The sequence below is a fragment of the Temnothorax nylanderi genome, unplaced genomic scaffold (assembly GCF_030848795.1).
Source record: "Temnothorax nylanderi isolate EJ_2023f unplaced genomic scaffold, tnyl_v1.0 TNYL_tig0046_pilon, whole genome shotgun sequence".
Taxonomy (NCBI): domain Eukaryota; kingdom Metazoa; phylum Arthropoda; class Insecta; order Hymenoptera; family Formicidae; genus Temnothorax; species Temnothorax nylanderi.
The window spans coordinates 328,267-347,273 of NW_027249108.1; the positions used below are offsets into that span (position 1 = coordinate 328,267).

Consider the following 19,007-nt stretch of genomic DNA (forward strand, 5'->3'; position numbering starts at 1 on the left):
ATCTGATAAATAAATGGAATTAATATATATGTGGATAATAAATGGAATATAAGATATACCTTGTCAAGAGAGAGAGTTGCTTTTTAGTATAAATATTACAAAATATCCATACCTCTTTACATTCCGAAAAATTAATAAATATATAAAATATGTATAGTAGACGAAATAAAAATATATAAAGTAGACGAAAATATACAATGTATAAGATGATGAAAGTGAGGGTTATGAATAATATTAAATTATAAAAAGTTAACAGAAACGTTTATTCTATACAGTAATTAGTACTGTTTAAGTAAAGTTTTTTACAATGTTTAGTACAATGCGACATCATTATTTCGCGTTTTCTATTTAAACTCAAACAACGATTATAATTGATTATAATTTTATTAACATATATGTAGGTATCGCTATTAGAAAATGATACTATCATATAATATCTACAAAATATTATATTAATATTCAGTTGAAACAATTCATTCGCATAATCTCCTATACTGAGTAATAAATCAATGTTAGTGCGTTTATAAAAGATATTTTACGAAAAATATCAAACAACATCAAACCTAATACTATATATAAATTATTTGTTAATTATAAAACAGTAAAATTTCATAGATGATTTTATCAATAGCTTCCAGACTATTAATAAAATACTAAATATTATAAAAAAATTAAAAGTATTAGAAATAATTAAAAATTAATAAAAAATTATTTACAAAAAGGTAATAATAAATAAAAATGATATTGTTTGAAAAATTCTATAAGTAATTGTATGTCTTGCATCACATTTGATATTTTTGATTGATCAGATCAATTGGTCACTTAAGTTTGATTTCTTCCAAATCGCTTTGTAAAAATATCTACGGACTCTTTAAGATTATTTTTACGATTTTCTATCAGTTTTATAATGCTTGACAAAGCGTTTGGATCTTGACTGAAATAAGTTTCTGCGAATCTTTTCACCTGAAACAGATTAGGATGTTAAGGATGTTTATCATTAATATGTAGTAATTTATTTTTATGCAACCATTCCTTAAAATATAATTTCTTATTTAATATAGACAATAACAATACATGGTATGCATATAAATATATTTAATCCCTTAGCTGCGGAAGTATATATGTGTCGTAAGAAATTGTCTATTTGCAGAAGATATATATATGTAGAAAAATAACTTCGTCCGCCAGTGATTAAACATCAATTATTAATTTATTACTCGACTAACTGGCACAGTGCATACCTTGTACATAGGCCAGTTAGTCGAGTAATAAATTAATAATTGATGATATATATATGTATATAAACGTTCTCAAAAATCCATTATTAATTATCCATTATTAATTAAAAAAGGCATATATATATATATATATATAAATTCATAATAAGGTAATATTCTTAAGAATTAATTATTACCTTACAAAAATTCAGTTTATGTTTTAAACCATGCGCTAATATTACTCAGTTTTAACATAGCTTTATAGGATATAAATATATAACCCAAAAATATGAACAGAATTAATTATAAATATTAATTTAATTATGTAAAGCTGTAGTAATCTATAATTTCACGCACGATAAACGTTTCATTTTAAGCGGGCTACAGTTAAAGGATTATCAATAGAAAATCAATAAGTATGAATCTAGTATTATATCTAGTATTATAAAATCTACCTTGGATATTTGTTCGTTAGAAAAAACATTCGAAATGATATTTTTTATCGTTAGACTTGTAGGAAATAATCTGTAATATCAAAATAACATATTTGTGTATAAGATACATTTATTTAAAAATTAATTAATGTATAAGATAAATTTATTTAAAAATAGAATTTATACTTGTAAAAAGAAATGTACTACCTTGGTTTTATATTATCAAACTTTGTTAATATGTAGTCAAGGATTAAATCGTTGCGTGCATGGTTTTGAAGAATGAAATTGAAGATAAATGCATGCTCCAGATTGCTAAATAATGTAGTATTCGATGCTATAACATTCAAATAGTTGATAATGTTATCAGGTTTTTCAGCACAATTCAATGTTTTCCAAAGTTTCTTATCAGATGTTCGCTGATATAGTTCCATCATTTTATCCCAAGTAGTCCTATTAGCTACCGCTAAACCAAAGCAGTACGTCCAATCTTGCCACCATTGTGGAACTCTAAAATACATATGTGTCTATGGAAAAGAGGTACATGCACTTCATAGGCATAACCGACGTTTTAATTTATCAAGTTTTGTATTTTTTCCGTTCTGTTAAGTAAATCTTATTTTGCAAAATTAAGTTTCTGTCGTGCGCTGTTCTGTCACTCTATATTTGCCACATGATCATAAGACTATATGTTACAGTGAATAAATAAATGAAAGATGAGCCCATCGATAACAACACTACTTATTATACATGTACATATATTTTTATGTGTTTCGCATATTTATTCTATGCATTAGAGATTATAACAAGAATAGCAATTATGGAGAAACAGTAAAGAGAATGTCCGACGATTTGAAGAAATAAGGAATAGGTTACATCCATATAATGCATACGAGCGCCCGCAACACACACGCACAAATATAAATTATGAGATAATCGTAAGAAATTACTTGTGAGTATCAGGATCCGCGAGATGTTCGCTCAATTTAACAGCGGCCCTTCTCTTACATTCTACGTGACCGACGGTACATGCCCATTTCAGGGCATTTAGCCTTAGCATCTTTGTGATATCGTCATCATCAGGATTTTCTTCGTATCCCACATGCTGAAGAACCCCATCAAAGATTTCAACCATGTGTGACTAGAAATCATGAGATAATATTGTATTTTATATTGGTATATACATACGAAGTGACGTGATCCATATATACAATATATATATATATATATATATATATATATATATATATATATATATTATAAAACCGACCGCGACAGACTTTATGACAAAGCGGTGAATGTGTAAATGCAGAACTGGCCAAATTAAAGAGCCAAATATTTTTTTCATTTTTATAAAATTTGTTATTACATACCTTGAAACTTTTGCTCTCTGGCAGTGAAAAGTAATTAAAAAACTGTGCTAAAATTCGGAACATTGGACGCCATGGCACATAATCTCTCTCTCGTCTTAGGTAGTTTATAAGATTCATGAATACAGTGCTATCTAATTGATTCTCCAGCAAAAAGGCAAACGCATCATCGATAATTTGAGCACGATTGAGAACGTGTATTTTCGTGTATTCCTCAGAATTCAAGTAACGTATGATTCTTTCCAGATTTGTAATATCATAATAGACACGACAGTATGCTGTCGAATTATCCATTAAATTTGTTATTAGATCTTTTTGTTTGAAATTATCAAAATATATTTCCAAATACTCGCATTTTCTTTATCGTATTAAACAAATTAACGTTATGTATAACTTACAAATATTACAAAAAAATGTACATTAATAATTTACAAGATAAATTACAAGATTTCGAAAAATGTAATTACATAAATTTTTAAGTTTCTTTTTAATAAAAGAATACACAAGAACTTGAATAATATCGTGATGATGAAGCAAATAAAATATATAGATATAGAAAAGTATAAAATTTATATCATACCAGTTTGTTGTAGATTGACGATAATCCAACCTCTTGTATTAATTTGCACTCTAAGAGTTTTGTCTGGTTTTAACCAATTATTGGGCATGGTATTGGAAAAATCCAGAAAACTCTGGTCAGTGTAGGATATGGGTATCCACCACTTATTATTGATACTTTCTGTTGCACGGACACATTGTTGTGTTATATACATTTCACCAGTTTCATAATTTATCGTCACATTCAGCACAGGATAACGATTTTGGGTTGTCCACGTATCCATCACTTCCTTTATTTTGAATTTTTGATCTCGCATATAAGGGACCCAAGAGGCTTTGTTTTTAGCACTTTGTATGGCGCTCCACAAATCATCGGAAGTGACCGCCATATATTGTCTAAATTTGAAAAATGACATTGTCAACAACAAAATAATGCATACGTTGTATATAAATTTACTTTTAAAGAATCAATGTGAGTATTAGTGTACAATTTAATTAATATATATGCGGAAACTAAAAATATAACTTAAAACTAGCTTAGTTAAATTATAATTAAAGATTAAAATATGGTCTCTAATCAGTAGCATTGTATATTAAACGCACAGATTTATGTTTCAGATGTGTGGCGTATTATATTTTCCAACGTAAATACAAAAAAATATTATTCTTATGATATTTAATACTGATATGTGTTAATTATATTAGACTACGTTATACGCACTTACTTTGTAACAAAGTACTTGGTGATACCCCTTCGAAATACCTCATCGCCCACTACATGGTATAACATGCGCAGTATAGCTGGAGCTACGATAAAATACACGACATAAAATACCGATTAATAATATATGATATAATACATATAAAGTATATTGTAAAATTAAGATATAACGTATGAATGAATGTGGAGGTATTGCGTAAAAGAGAATTTGTTTACTGTTAATTAACTTTCTGTTCCTCTTTCTTCGTGCTACCTGCATTAAGATATTCACGGGCGATAGTTTAATTATATTCACATAATCTTACCTTTTTTATAAACTTCATTACCAAAGAGTGTGCCATGATCCAAGTTGTGAAGGTTCAATTTAATAGAATCCATTAAGCCAATATCTAAAGAAAGAGACTCGTGTATGGGCCCAGTAACAAGTAAATCCATTGTCCGCCAGTCTTCAAATATCTATTACAGAAAATAATCCTCTGATATGGCTGAATATAAAAATTCGAAGAAAAGTACGCATTTATAGGGATATAAAGGCTTATATACTACTTGTCCGCCACTTTCAAAAACTTCACTATTTTACTTTTTATTATAATTTATCCATGTCAAATATTAACCGTTTTACGTCTGAACTTTTTGAGATCACATACAGTTCAATTATTTCTTTAAATATTGGAGATTGCTGAACACAAAAATATAATCAAGATATAAAAATTTGAGTTAAATTTTTTATTGTATTAAATGTTTATTGTAACGGATGCAAAAATTAAAATATTTTTAGGAACCATTGTGCCATAATTATAAGCTTAGATCGCAAATTTTTAAAGCGGCAGATGCTAAAAACAAAATATTTACCAATTTTATTAAAAATTTGTATTAAATTATTTTTATAATTGTTTGAAAATGAATGGGTTACAATCTTATTTATAATTCCAGATTGTAGAACGTGCCATTATTTATATTTAGCTCTGTCTTGATACATTTTATGAAAATTTGGAAAAATTTAATTCCTATTTTTTTATTTAATGAGCAACCTTGCATTAGTAATATTAAATAACCTTGTTGAGGAAATGCTCCTGGAAAAACACAGCAAATCCCTCGCTTAACCACAGGTCAGACCACCAAGATGGGGTGATAAAATTGCCGAACCACTGATGTGTGATTTCATGTGCTACTAACGATGCTACTTTCCTTCTCCGAAATGTGGGATCTTTGCTTTCATCGTAGACAACTTTTGATTCGCTAAAAGGCAAAACATAACATAATATACATGATGTGTGATTAAGCATAGTCTTTCTCATCGTTAGCATGCAATCTAATTTATTTCGAAGTAATTAGTAATTATAACACATTAATTAAACACTTTAATTTGTTTGAGACAATCTAAAAATGAAAATATGCAAATAAAATTCGAATATTCATGAAACGTATGTGTCTTTAATTATCAAATGTGGAATACTAAAAGTAATTAGCCAGCTCTAAAAGGTTAATATTAATCTTTTTACTTATGCATATTACTAATTCTTATAGTTATGTTTATATTACTCGTAAATAATGATTCCCCAATCTTCCATGCCGTCAACGGGATAATTTGGTATTATGACGTGATCTATTTTCGGTACCCCTTTGGTTCTATTGGTATACTCCTCCAAAAGCGGCGTGATCTTTTCGGCAATACTATGCATGAATCTTGCTTGTGATGTCAAAGACGATTTGCACCATACAGAATCGGACTGGTCTGCGTTTCCAATGCGAACGAAATTCTTAGATACAATCACAATTCCCACGAGATAAGCGGACATCGTAAAAGTGCGATCGAAATGTGTCCACATCATGCCATTTTCTACATTGTACTGCTCTCGCATCGGCCAATTCGACAATACCCTGTATTCCTGATGATGCATCACGGAAATCATGAAATAAGCTTTTATCGCTGGCTCGTCCCAACATGGAAACATTCGTCTGACGTTATTTGGCATGAGGCACGTTGCGGCCAACCTATAATTTTAAACAATTTTTCAAATAATGACAAATTTACCACTCATGATGAGTAGGACGCAAGAGTTTAGAGAACACTATTTATTGCGTTTATTATTACATTATACGTAATAATTATTTTGTTAAGAGTAGAAAGAGAAATGCCGTTTTATTTTTAACTGAAGTTAAACGTTCTTCTAAACATTACATCATGCACTTCTTGCAAATACTTTATTGTAATTGTACTTACATAATGAAAAACAGTTTTAATAATTACAAAGCTACATGTTTAAGCAATGTCTTGCCGAACTTTGTATGTTATAAGTTGATATACGATGAAAGTAATAAATAAAAGAAGGTAATAAATAAAAGTAATAAATAAAGGTAATAACAAATAGCGTTTACGTATGTACATTATAAGTACATTTTTAATATTTTTAATGTTTGCTTACGTGCTGTTTCCTTCCTTGTCTGTGTATGGAATTTTCATAAAACCATTGCCTAGAAAACCACCCTGAGAAAAATTACCAGCAAACTTCATGTTTAGGGTGTAAATACCGCGATACAATTGACTGTTGAAATGTAGCGTCAATATATTCGTTTCATCGTCATAAGTATGTGCTGTCGGTTTATAGATTATAGTGTGGTTCATCAACGTTGTTGCCGTTTTATTTATTTCTAATTCTTGCGAGTGCAAGCTTATGTAAAAGGATGCGTAAACAATGTTGACGGTGACACTGGTTTCACCGTGAAAAATGTTGCCTTCTTTGAGATGCGGAATAATCAGACTAATGTTATAATCAACTGGTATTGCGTTCACGGGTAAACGATAGATATATTTTGGATCATCAGCGATAATATAGTCCGTGATTGTGGCCAATATTAGGCCGATTTGTAGTAACAATTTTGAGAATTCCATGTTAGTACTCGTCGTCTTAGGTGTCTGTAATTTTTCGTTGAAACAAAACAAATAATACAATTCAGTTTAATGTAATTAGATATTGCATATTAATGTAATTTGATATTAATTTTGATACAAAAATAAAAATGACCAAAGAACAGAAGAAGAAGAAAATAATTCCAACTTTTATCAAGAAGACTATACATAAAATTTACTTCGGGCAAAATAATGAATGTTTTTTTATATATAACATTGGATATATCTCGATGTACTCGCAATTAATTTATTCTGTTATTTTTATATTTTTTAAGAATTAAAAAAAATTAATTTAATCAGTTTTCGAAAAGTATTTTAGGCATCTAATCGTAAGTGACGTGTGTACATTTGACTGTATAAAATATTTCGTCATTAGAAAGAAAAAACGTAAGTACATTTTGTTAATAAAATTTGAATTATTTAGTTATCGGTTATAGTAGTTGTTTGTAAAAAGAGCAAAAGATAAATTTGTTCTTTGTGTTTCATTTGCGTCCTGATATATTTTCGCCTAATATCTATTTAATGTTTATTAATTTTGGTTATTAAATTTCTTGAGAGATTTTTGGAAATTATTAGATAGAATTTTGAAATTATTGTTGTGTGAAATAATAAATAGATAAATGTTTGTCAGATGTAAAAACAATATGAAAATGTCAAAAGGCCAAATACCAGCAAATAAAAGTTGTGTTATCGTTGAAGTATTCTAAACACAGAATAATTTCAGAATGTTTTGTCTACCTTTGGACAATAAACTATAGAAGATAGGTTTTAACAGTAACGTTCTTTGGCTGTGGTCGGATTCACGCTCACAGCGCTGTAAGCATCGCTCTATTTTCGTTTGATATTCGATGTGCAACGAAAACAGAATGATGCTTACAACGCTATGAGCGTGAATCGGACCGCAGCCTTTATTTCCTGATATTTGGCCTTTTGACTTTCTTATATATATAATTTTTATTCCTCAGTTTTCAAATAATAAATGGACCGAAAAGTAAAAAATATGGAATAGATAAAGAATCTTTGATTGATTACTAAAACAAATTATTAATATAATTATTAATAAAATTGTTTCATTTATTTATCAATTATAATAATAACGTCTTTTGTATAACTTCAAATTTGTTCTACGTTCGGAACACTATGTGTTAAGATTTCGAAATTATATTAAATCTTTTATCTTCCAGCTCTCATTTTACCAGCTCACGCGGCAACAATAAGAAACAAAATATGTCGATTAATTTAAAAAACACATATTTAAAATGAAAATTTATAATCCATAAGAATATATAATCTCGACAAAATAAAATGAAATTTAATTATGTTATGTCTTTCAAAATTAATATTTCTATTACGTTTTAAATATATATATATATGTATCTTCAACGAGAAATAAATAATTAATTATTATTGCTTTTAAAGACTTACTTTGTATATTACAATTGTGTGCTGATTAAAATACTGTTCTGTGCAGCAATTAAGTTATACGTTGTCGCCACGAAAGCCGTTATTATCAGGAACAGCTCAGCGTAAGTGCCGTCTTGCCATCTCGAAAGATTATCGAATACTGACTACAATGTCAATCTCTGATGTTTTGATAGATATGTCATGTAAATACAGTGCCTCACGGAACTGATAGACTCGTACCATTGTTACAAATTCTTTTGAATATTTGTGAACAAAGATATCTAGAGGAAGATCATATATCATAAATATGTGTTTGTTTATATGTCAATTTTAAAAAGACGTTTTCGCAGTTGATGTGCTTTTTCGAATCAGTTAGATTGTTAGATAATACTTGTATAATACATTTATCGTTAAATACTAGCTGTAAGATCATGTCGATATAGAAGATGTCTCTTACCAAATTTTGAACTACGAATTTCTCGATAATAAACATCGAGGCGCACAGAGTTCCTGAGTTATAAACGATTGGAAAGGAAAAGCTTATTGAGAATTAGGCTTATAATTAAAACAGTTATAATATATTTTTTTAAAATATATTTATATTATATGAATTATAGTCTCAGATCATAGCCATTTTACTTCAGAAGTTCACACAAAGCTAATAAGAGAAAATGAATTTAGTCTAAAGTATATATTATAATTATACTTTATAATTGTCAATTTTATATTAAATTTGATATATTCGGCTACAAAGTTATAAAAATATTTAAAGAAACACAGTAGAGTAAAAATTATAAAGCACATGCATAATTTACTACCAATCACAGATTTGGCAATAAATTATATATTATATATATAGGTATATATGTCACAAGAATTTGAAATTGTCTTGATGACTGAAATAATTAATACAAATGAAATATGCTTCATCTGAAAGATTATTTCGCTATATTTTAACTAATAAATTAATTTAGATTTGTATTATAAAAATAGTTTTAGCTAACTATAATAAATAAATGTAAAGTATATAGAGAGAAATAAATGTAAATCTGATAAATAAATTATATTTGTGATTATAAAACATAACGTGTCAAGTTGCTTTTTAGTATAAATATTACAAAATATCCATACTTCTTCATATTCTGAAAAATTAATAAATATATAAAATATGTATAGTAGACGAAATAAAAATATATAAAGTAAACGAAAATATGCAACGTGTAAGATGATGAAACTGAGGGTTATGAATAATATTAAATTATAAAAAGTTAACAGAAATGTTTATTCTATACAGTAATTAGTACTGTTTAAGTAAAGTTTTTTACAATGTTTAGTACAATGCGACGTCATTATTTCGTGTTTTCTATTCAAAATCAAACAATGATTATAATTAATTATAATTATTATTAACATATATGTAGGTATCGCTATTAGAAAATGATACTATCACATATCTATAAAATATTATATATTCAGTTGAAACAATTCATTCGCATAATCTCCTATACTGAGTAATAAATCAATGTTAGTGCGTTTATAAAAGATATTTTACGAAAAATATCAAACATCAAACCTAATACTATAAAAATTATTTGTTAATTATAAAACAGTAAAATTTCATAGATGATTTTATCAATAGCTTCCAGACTATTAATAAAATACTAAATATTATTAAAAAATTAAAAGTATTAGAAATAATTAAAAATTAATAAAAAATTATTTACAAAAAGGTAATAATAAATAAAAATGATATTGTTTGAAAAATTCTGTAAGTAATTGTATGTCTTGCATCATATTTGATATTTTTGATTGATCAGATCAATTGGTCACTTAAGTTTGATTTCTTCCAAATCGCTTTGTAAAAATATCTACGGACTCTTTAAGATTATTTTTACGATTTTCTAACAGCTTTATAATCCTTGACAAAGCGTTTGGATCTTGACTGAAATAAATTTCTGCGAATCTTTTCACCTGAAACAGATTAGGATGTTAAGGATGTTTATCATTAATATGTAATAATTTATTTTTATGCAACCATTCCTTAAAATATAATTTCTTATTTAACATAGACAATAACAATACATGGTATGCATATAAATATATTTAATCCCTTAGCTGCGGAAGTATATATGTATATAAACGTTCTCGAAAATCCATTATTAATTATCCATTATTAATTAAAAAAGGCATATATATATATATATATATATATGTATATAATCAATTCATAATAAGGTAATATTCTTAGAATTAATTACTACCTTACAAAAATTCAGTTTATGTTTTAAACTACGCGCTAGTATTACTCAGTTTTAAACATAGCTTTATAAGATACGAATATATAGCCCAAAAATATGAACAAAATTAATTATAAATATTAATTTAATTATGTAAAGCTGCATTAATCTATAATTCCACGCACGATGAACGTTTTATTTTAAGCGCGTTACAGTTAAAGGATTATCAATAGAAAATCAATAAGTATGAATCTAGTATTATAAAATCTACCTTGGACATTTGTTCGTTAGAAAAAACATTCGAAATGATATTTTTTATCGTTAGACTTGTAGAAACTAATCTGTAAGAACAAAATAACGTATTTATGTATAAGATACATTTATTTAAAAATTAATTAATGTATAAGATAAATTTAAAAAAATAGAATTTATATTTGTAAAAAGAAATGTACTACCTTGGTTTTATATTATCAAACTTTGTTAATATGTAGTCCAGGACCAAATCGTTGCTTGCATGTTTTTGAAGAATTAAATTGAAGATAAATGCATGATCCGGATTCTTAAATAACATAGTATTCGATGCTATAATATGCAAATAGTTGTTAATGATATCAGGATTTTCAGCACAATTCATGTTTTTCAAAAGTTTCTTATCAGATGTTCGCTGATATAGTTCCATCATTTTATCCCAAGTAGTCCTATTAGCTACCGCTAAACCAAAGCAGTACGTCCAATCTTGCCACCATTGTGGAACTCTAAAATACATGTGTCTATGGAAAAGATGTACATGCACTTCATACGCATAGCCGACGTTTTATTTGATCAAGTTTTGTATTTTTTTCCGTTCTGTTAGGTAAATCTTATTTTGCAAAATTAAGTTTCTGTCGTGTGCTGTTCTGTCACTCTATATTTATACATAAGACTATATATTACAGTAATTAAATAAATGAAAGATGAATTCATCGATAACAACACTTCTTATTATATATGTACATATATTTTTACGTGTTTCGCATATTTATTCCATGCATTAGAGATTAGAACAAGAATAGAAATTATGAAGAAACAGTAAAGAGAATGTCCGACGACTCGAAGAAATAAGGAATCGGTTACATCCATATATATGCATACGTGTGCCCGCAACACACACGTACAAATATAAATTATGAGATAATCGTAAGAAATTACTTGTGAGTATCAGGATCCGCGAAATGTTCGCTTAATTTAACGGCGGCCCTTCTCTTGCATTCCGCGTGACCGACGGTACATGCGTAGTACGTGGCATCTAGCCTTAGCATCTTTGTGATATCGTGATCATCAGGATTTTCTTCGTAACCAACATGCTGAAGAAGCCCATCAAAAATTCCTAATATGTGTGACTAGAAATCATAAAAAAATATTGAATTTTACATTGGTTTGGTGGTACTGGCGAAGAAAGGTGATTCACACACAAATATATATATTTTGTTAATGCCTTTGTTAGAACATTCACTATTATAAAATTCATAAGAATCATCGGCGAGCTTGTACCCACCTCTCCCTAATGTCCATTTGTATTAATGTTAATTAACAGGTTTGCCTAACGTCATTTATTTTATCAATATGATGTCAAAATGATGTTTTTTTGACCGCAATGTGTTCCTTGGGTTGTTGTGTAACTTTAGGGTTAGATATTACGTTATAAAATTAGTACAAAAAATTTATATTTACTTTAAATTTTTGTATTAAATTGTATATTCATCCCAATACAAGAAATTCAATATATAACTCTTAGCCTTGAAAATATAACATTTGCGAAGCGATAATTATTCTATAAAGCGGAGAAGTATAAATAAATTGGACAAATTAAAGAGCCAAATATAACGCTACAAATACCTTTTTTATCTTTATAAAATCTGTTATATATATATACATATATATTACATACCTTGAAACTTTCACTCTCTGGCAGTATAAAGTGCCTCACAACCCGAGTTATTATTCGAAACATTGTACGCCATGGCATATAATCTCTCTCTCGTCCTAAGTAACTTATAAGATTCCTGAATACAGAGCTATCTAATTGGTTCTCCAGCACAAAGGCAAACGCATCATCCAGAATTTGAGCACGATTGAGAACGTGTATTTTCGTGTATTCCTCAGAATTTAAGTAACGTATGATTCTTTTTAGATTTGTGGTATCGTAATAGACACGACAGTATGCTGTCGAATTATTCATTAAATTCATTATTAGACCTTTTTATTTGAAATTATCAAGATATATTTCAAAATACTGACATTTTCTTTATCGTAATAAACAAATTTTATGTAATTTACAACTTACAATTGTTACAAAAAAAATGTACATTAATAATTTACCAATGTTTCGAAGAATATTATAATTATATAAATCTTGAAGCTTCTTTTTAATAAAAAAATATATTAAGAACTTGAATATAATGTAAAACTTTCGTGTTGAAAAAGCCAATAAGATAGATATAAGAGAGCGTAAAATTTATTGATTTATACCGGCTTGTTGTAGATTGACGATAATCCAACCTCTTGTATTAATTTGCACTCTAAGAGTTTCATCTGGTTTTAACCAATTATTGGGCATAGTATTGGAAAAATCCGGAAAGCTCTGGTCAGTGTAGGATATGGGTACCCACCATTTATTATCGGCAGGTATAAATTCGTGAAAACATTTTTGTGTTATTGCCATTTCATTAGTTTCGTAATTTATCGTCACATTCAGCACAGGATAACGATCTTGGTTTATCCACGTATCCATCACTTCTTTTATTCCGAAATTTTGATCTCGCATACGAGGGACCCAAGAGGCTTCGTTTTTAGCACTTTGTATGTCGCTCCACAAATCATCGGGAGTGACCGCCATATATTGCCTAAATTTGAAAAATGACATTGTCATTAGCTTATAACACATACGTCGTATATATTTATTTACTATTACAAAATCAAACTTGAGCATTAATGTACAATTTAATTAATACATATGTAGAAACTAAGAATATGATTTAAAACTAGCTTATTATTAGTCAAATTATAATTAAGGAATAAAGTATGGTCTCTTCTAATCGAATAGCATTGGATATTGAACCCACAAGTTTATGTCTCTGATGTAATGTTTCATATTTTCCAACGTAAACGCAAGAAACATTATACTTATGATATTTAATGTTGCGATATGTGATAACTATAATAGACTATATTATACATACATACATACTTACTTTGTAGCGAAATACTTGATGATACCCTTTCGAAATACCTCGTCGCCCACTATATGATATAACATGCGCAATATAGCTGGAGCTACGATAAAATACACGTCATAAAATATATCGACTAGTAATGGCTATAAAGTATATTTTGCACATAAAATTATTTGTAAGACATATATGAACGTATTGCGCAAAAAAATAATTTGTTGTCTATCAACTTTTCGGTTCCACCTCTTTCTTCGTGCTACCTGCATTAAGCTATTCATTTTATTTATATAATTTTACCTTTGCTATAAACTTCACCACCAAAGATGTTATACAAGTGATCGTCAAGGTTCAATGTAACAGAATCCATTAAGCCAACATCTAGATGGAGAGTATGGTGTATGGTCCCAGTAACGAAAAGGTCCATTGACCGCCAGTCTTCAAATATCTATTACAGAAAATAATTCGCATTTATAGGGATATATACTACTTGTCCGCCACTTTCAGAAACTTTGCTATTTTATTTATCCATGTCAAATATTAACCGTTTTACGTCTAAACTTTTTGAGAAGATCATATATAGTTCAATTATTCTTTTAAATATTGAAGATTACTGAACACAAAAATATAATCAAGATATAAAAATTCGAGTTAAAATTTTTTTATTGTATTAAATGTTTATTGTGACGGATGCAAAAATTAAAATATTTTTAGAAACCATTGCGCTATAATTATAAGCTTAGATCGCAAATTTTTAAAGCGCGGTTGATGCTAAAAATAAAATATTCACTAATTTTATTAAAAATTTATATTAAATTATTTTTATAATTGTTTGAAAAATGAATGGGTTACAGTTTTATTTATAATTCCAGATTGAAGAACGTGCCATTTAGCTCTGTCTTGATACATTTTGTGAAAATGTGGAAATATTTAATTCCTGTTTTTCTATTTAATGAGCAACCTTGCATTAGTAATATTAAATAACCTTGTCGAGGAAATACTCCTGGAAAAACGCAGCAAATCCCTCTTTTAACCACAGGTCAGACCACCAAGATGGGGTGATAAAATTGCCGAACCACTGATGTGTGATTTCATGTGCTACTAACGACGCCACTTCCTTTCTCCGAAATGTGGGATCTTTGCTTTCATCGTAGACAACTTTTGATTCGCTAACAGGCAAAACATAACATAATATACATAATGTGATTAAGCATAGTCTTTCTCATCGTTAGCATTCAGTCTAATTTGTTTCGAAGTAATTAGTAATTACATTATTCATGATTCTCTTACGCGGAGAATTCAAACAAATTTGAAATTTCCTTTTTTTCATATATGTATTATATATGAAATTATATATATATATATATATATATATAAAAATTATATATATAAAATACATATACGTAAACATATATATATATATAAATGGAAAGACGGGATGTGTGTGTGTGTGTGTGTGTGTGTGTGTGTGTGTGTGTGTGTGTGTGTGTGTGTGTGTGTGTGTGTGTGTGTGTGTGTGTGTGTGTGTGTGTGTGTGTGTGTGTGTGTGTGTGTGTGTGTGTGTGTGTGTGTGTGTGTGTGTGTGTGTGTGTGTGTGTGTGTGTGTGTGTGGACATAACACATTAATTAAACACTTTAATTTGTTTGAGACAATCTAAGAATCAAAATATGCAAATAAAATTAGAATATACATGAATCGAATGTGTCTATAATTATCAGATGTAGAATACTAAAAGTAATTAGCCAGCTCTAATAGTTTAATATTAATCTTTTTACTTATGTATATTACCAATCCTTCTAGTTATGTATATATTACTCGTAAATAATGATTCCCCAATGTTCCATGCCGTCGACGGGATAATTTGGTATCATGACGTGATCAATTTTCGGTACCCCTTTGGTTCTATTGGTATATTCCTCCAAGAGCGGCGTGATCTTTTCGGCAATACTATGCATGAATCTTGCTTGTGATGTCAAAGACGATTTGCACCATACAGAATCGGACTGGTCTGCGTTTCCAATGCGAACGAAATTCTTAGATACAATCACAATTCCCACGAGATAAGCGGACATCGTAAAAGTGCGATCGAAATGTGTCCACATCATGCCATTTTCTACATTGTACTGCTCTCGCATCGGCCAATTCGACAATACCCTGTATTCCTGATGATGCATCACGGAGATCATGAAATAAGCTTTTATCGCCGGCTCGTCCCAACATGGAAACATTCGTCTGGCATTATTTGGCGAGAAAAACGTTGCGGCCAACCTGTAATTTTAAACAATTTTTCAAATAATGACAAATTTACCACTCGTGACGAGTAGGACGCAAGAGTTTAGAGAACACTAGTTATTGCGTTTATTATTACATTATACGTAATAATTATTTTGTTAAGATAAGTACATTTTTAATATTTTCAATGTTTGCTTACGTGCTGTTTCCTTTCTTATCTGTGTATGGAATTTTTATAAAACCATTGTCTAGAACACCACCCTGAGAAAAATTACCAGCAAACTTCATGTTTAGGGTGTAAATACCGCGATACAATTGATTGTTGAAATGTAGCGTCAATATATTCGTTTCATCGTCATAAGTATGTGTTGTCGGTTTATAGATTATAGTGTGGTTCATCAACGTTGTCGCCGTTTTATTTATTTCTAATTCTTGCGAGTGCAAGCTTATGTAAAAGGATGCGTAAACAATGTTGACGGTGACACTGGTTTCACCGTGAAAAGTGTTGCCTTCTTTGAGATGCGGAATAATCAGACTAATGTTATAATCAACTGGTATTGCGTTCACAGGTAAGCGATAGATAAATTTTGGATTATCAGCGATAATATAGTCCGTGATTGTGGCCAATATTAGGCCGATATGTAGTAACAATTTTGAGAATTCCATGTTAGTACTCGTCGTCTTAGGTGTCTGTAATTTTTCGTTGGAACAAAACAAATAATACAATTCAGTTTAATGTAATTAGATATTACATATTAATGTAATTTGATATTAATTTTGATACGAAAATAGAAATTACCAATGAATAGAAGGAGAAGAAGAAAATATAATTCCAACTTTTATCAAGAAGACTATATATCAAGAGACACGGTAGTGTCTCGCGCCAAGTACACGCGGCGCGAGACCGACCGTGTAAGATTTACTTTTGGCAAAATAATGAATATATTTTTATATATAACATTGGATATATCTTGATGTACTCGCAATTAATATATTCCGTTACTTTTATATTTTTTAAGAATTAAAAAAAAGTTAATTTAATCAGTTTTTGAAAAGGATTTTAAGGATCTAATTGTGACGTGTGTACATTTGACTGTATAAAATATTTCGTCATTAGAAGGAAGAAACATAAGTACATTTTGTTAATAAAATTTGAATTATTTAGTTATCGGTTATAGCAGTTGTTTGTAAAAAAAAGCAAAAGATAAATTTGTTTCTTGTTTTTCATTTGTGTCCCAATATATTTTCGCCTAATATCTATTTAATGTTTATTAATTTTGGTTATTAAATTTCTTAAGAGATTTTTGCTCGGAAGTTATTAGATAGAAATTTGAAAGTATAATTGTCAAATAATAAATAGATAAATGTTTGTCAGATGTAAAAACAATAAGAAAAAGTCAAAAGGCCAAATACCAGCAAATAAAAGTTGTGTTATCGTTAAAATATTCTAAACACAGAATAATTTAATTTATTGAAAAAAACTTAGTATTGTTGAAACGTCTAGAATGTTTTGTATACCTTTGGACAATAAACTATAGAAGCTAGGTTTTAACAGTAATGTAGTTCTTTGGCTGCGGTCGGATTCACGCTCACAGCGCTGTAAACATCGCTCTATCTTCGTTTGATATTCGATGTGCAACGAAGACAGAATGATGCTTGCAACGCTGTGAGCGCGAATCGGACCGCAGCCTTTATTTCCTCGTATTTGGCCTTTTGACTTTTTTATGTATATATATATATATATAATTTTTGTTCCTTAGTTTTTAAATAATAAATGGACCGAAAAGTAAAAATATAGAATAGATAAAGAATCTCTGATTGATTTCTAAAACAAATTATTAATATAATTATTAATAAAATTGTTTCATTTATTTATCAATAATAATAATAATCTCGTCTTTTGTATAACTTCAAATTTTGTTCTACGTTCGGAACACTATGTGTTAAGATTTCGAAATTATATTAAATCTTTCATTTTCCAGCTCTCATTTTGCCAGCTCACGCGGCAACAATAAGAAATAAAATATGTCGATTGATTTAAAAAACACATATTTAAAATGAAAATTTACAATCCATAAGAATATATACTCTCGACGAAATAAAATGAAATTTAATTATGTTATGTCTTTCAAAATTAATATTTCTATTACGTTTTAAATATATATATATATATATCTTCAACGATAAATATATATATATATATATCTTCAACGAGAGACAAATAATTAATTATTATTGCTTTTAACGACTTACTTTGTATATTACAATTGTGTGCTGATTAAAATACTGTTCTGTGCAGCAATTAAGTTATGCGTTGTCGCCACGAAAGCCGTTATTATCAGGAATAGCTTAGCGTAATTGCCGTCTTGTCATCTCGAAAGATTATCGAATACTGGCTACAATGTCAAACTCTGATGTTTTGATAGATATGTCATGTAAATACAGTGCCTCACGGAACTGTTCGGCTCGTACCGTTACACATTTTTTTGAATATTTGTGGACAAAGATATCTAGAGGAAGATCATATATCATAAATATGTGTTTGTTTATATGTTAATTTTAATAAGACGTTTTCGCAGTTGATGTGCTTCTTCGAATCAGTTAGATAATACTTGTATAATACATTTTTCGTTAAATACTAGCTGTAAGATCATGTCGATATAGAAGATGTCTCTTACCAAATTTTGAACTACGAATTTTTCGTTCTCGATAATAAACA

The 19,007-nt window shown here is 28.8% G+C and overlaps 3 protein-coding genes across 4 annotated transcripts in view; 1 reads left to right on the forward strand and 2 right to left on the reverse strand.

The window, feature by feature from the left end:
* Positions 1 to 19,007, forward strand: part of LOC139772042 (gustatory receptor 10) — a 115,611-nt gene that overhangs the window by 43,561 nt on the left and 53,043 nt on the right. The window lies entirely within an intron of this gene.
* Positions 404 to 19,007, reverse strand: part of LOC139772035 (aminopeptidase N-like) — a 28,898-nt gene continuing 10,294 nt past the window's right edge. The window contains exons 2-12 of the mRNA XM_071705329.1: positions 6,724 to 6,785; positions 5,840 to 6,292; positions 5,353 to 5,536; positions 4,603 to 4,753; positions 4,302 to 4,383; positions 3,599 to 3,972; positions 3,022 to 3,296; positions 2,599 to 2,789; positions 1,859 to 2,158; positions 1,673 to 1,742; positions 404 to 963 (exon numbers count right to left, since the gene is read on the reverse strand). Coding sequence (XP_071561430.1) covers positions 823 to 963; positions 1,673 to 1,742; positions 1,859 to 2,158; positions 2,599 to 2,789; positions 3,022 to 3,296; positions 3,599 to 3,972; positions 4,302 to 4,383; positions 4,603 to 4,753; positions 5,353 to 5,536; positions 5,840 to 6,292; positions 6,724 to 6,761 — 2,259 coding nt within the window. The 5' untranslated portion in view covers positions 6,762 to 6,785 and the 3' untranslated portion in view covers positions 404 to 822. The remainder of the gene's footprint in view (positions 964 to 1,672; positions 1,743 to 1,858; positions 2,159 to 2,598; positions 2,790 to 3,021; positions 3,297 to 3,598; positions 3,973 to 4,301; positions 4,384 to 4,602; positions 4,754 to 5,352; positions 5,537 to 5,839; positions 6,293 to 6,723; positions 6,786 to 19,007) is intronic.
* Positions 9,871 to 18,952, reverse strand: LOC139772033 (aminopeptidase N-like). Of its 2 annotated transcripts, XM_071705324.1 has the most exons (12): positions 18,542 to 18,952; positions 16,488 to 16,978; positions 15,872 to 16,324; positions 15,041 to 15,224; positions 14,356 to 14,503; positions 14,080 to 14,161; positions 13,358 to 13,731; positions 12,777 to 13,051; positions 12,038 to 12,228; positions 11,305 to 11,604; positions 11,121 to 11,190; positions 9,871 to 10,583 (listed from the first exon to the last, which is right to left on the reverse strand). In XM_071705324.1, exons 2-12 carry the CDS (start codon positions 16,952 to 16,954, stop codon positions 10,443 to 10,445), a joined length of 2,685 nt encoding a protein of 894 aa, XP_071561425.1. In that variant the 5' UTR covers positions 16,955 to 16,978; positions 18,542 to 18,952; the 3' UTR covers positions 9,871 to 10,442. The 2 variants fall into 2 exon arrangements, with proteins under 2 accessions (XP_071561425.1, XP_071561426.1); XM_071705325.1 differs by having other exon boundaries at positions 15,872 to 16,549; positions 18,542 to 18,951.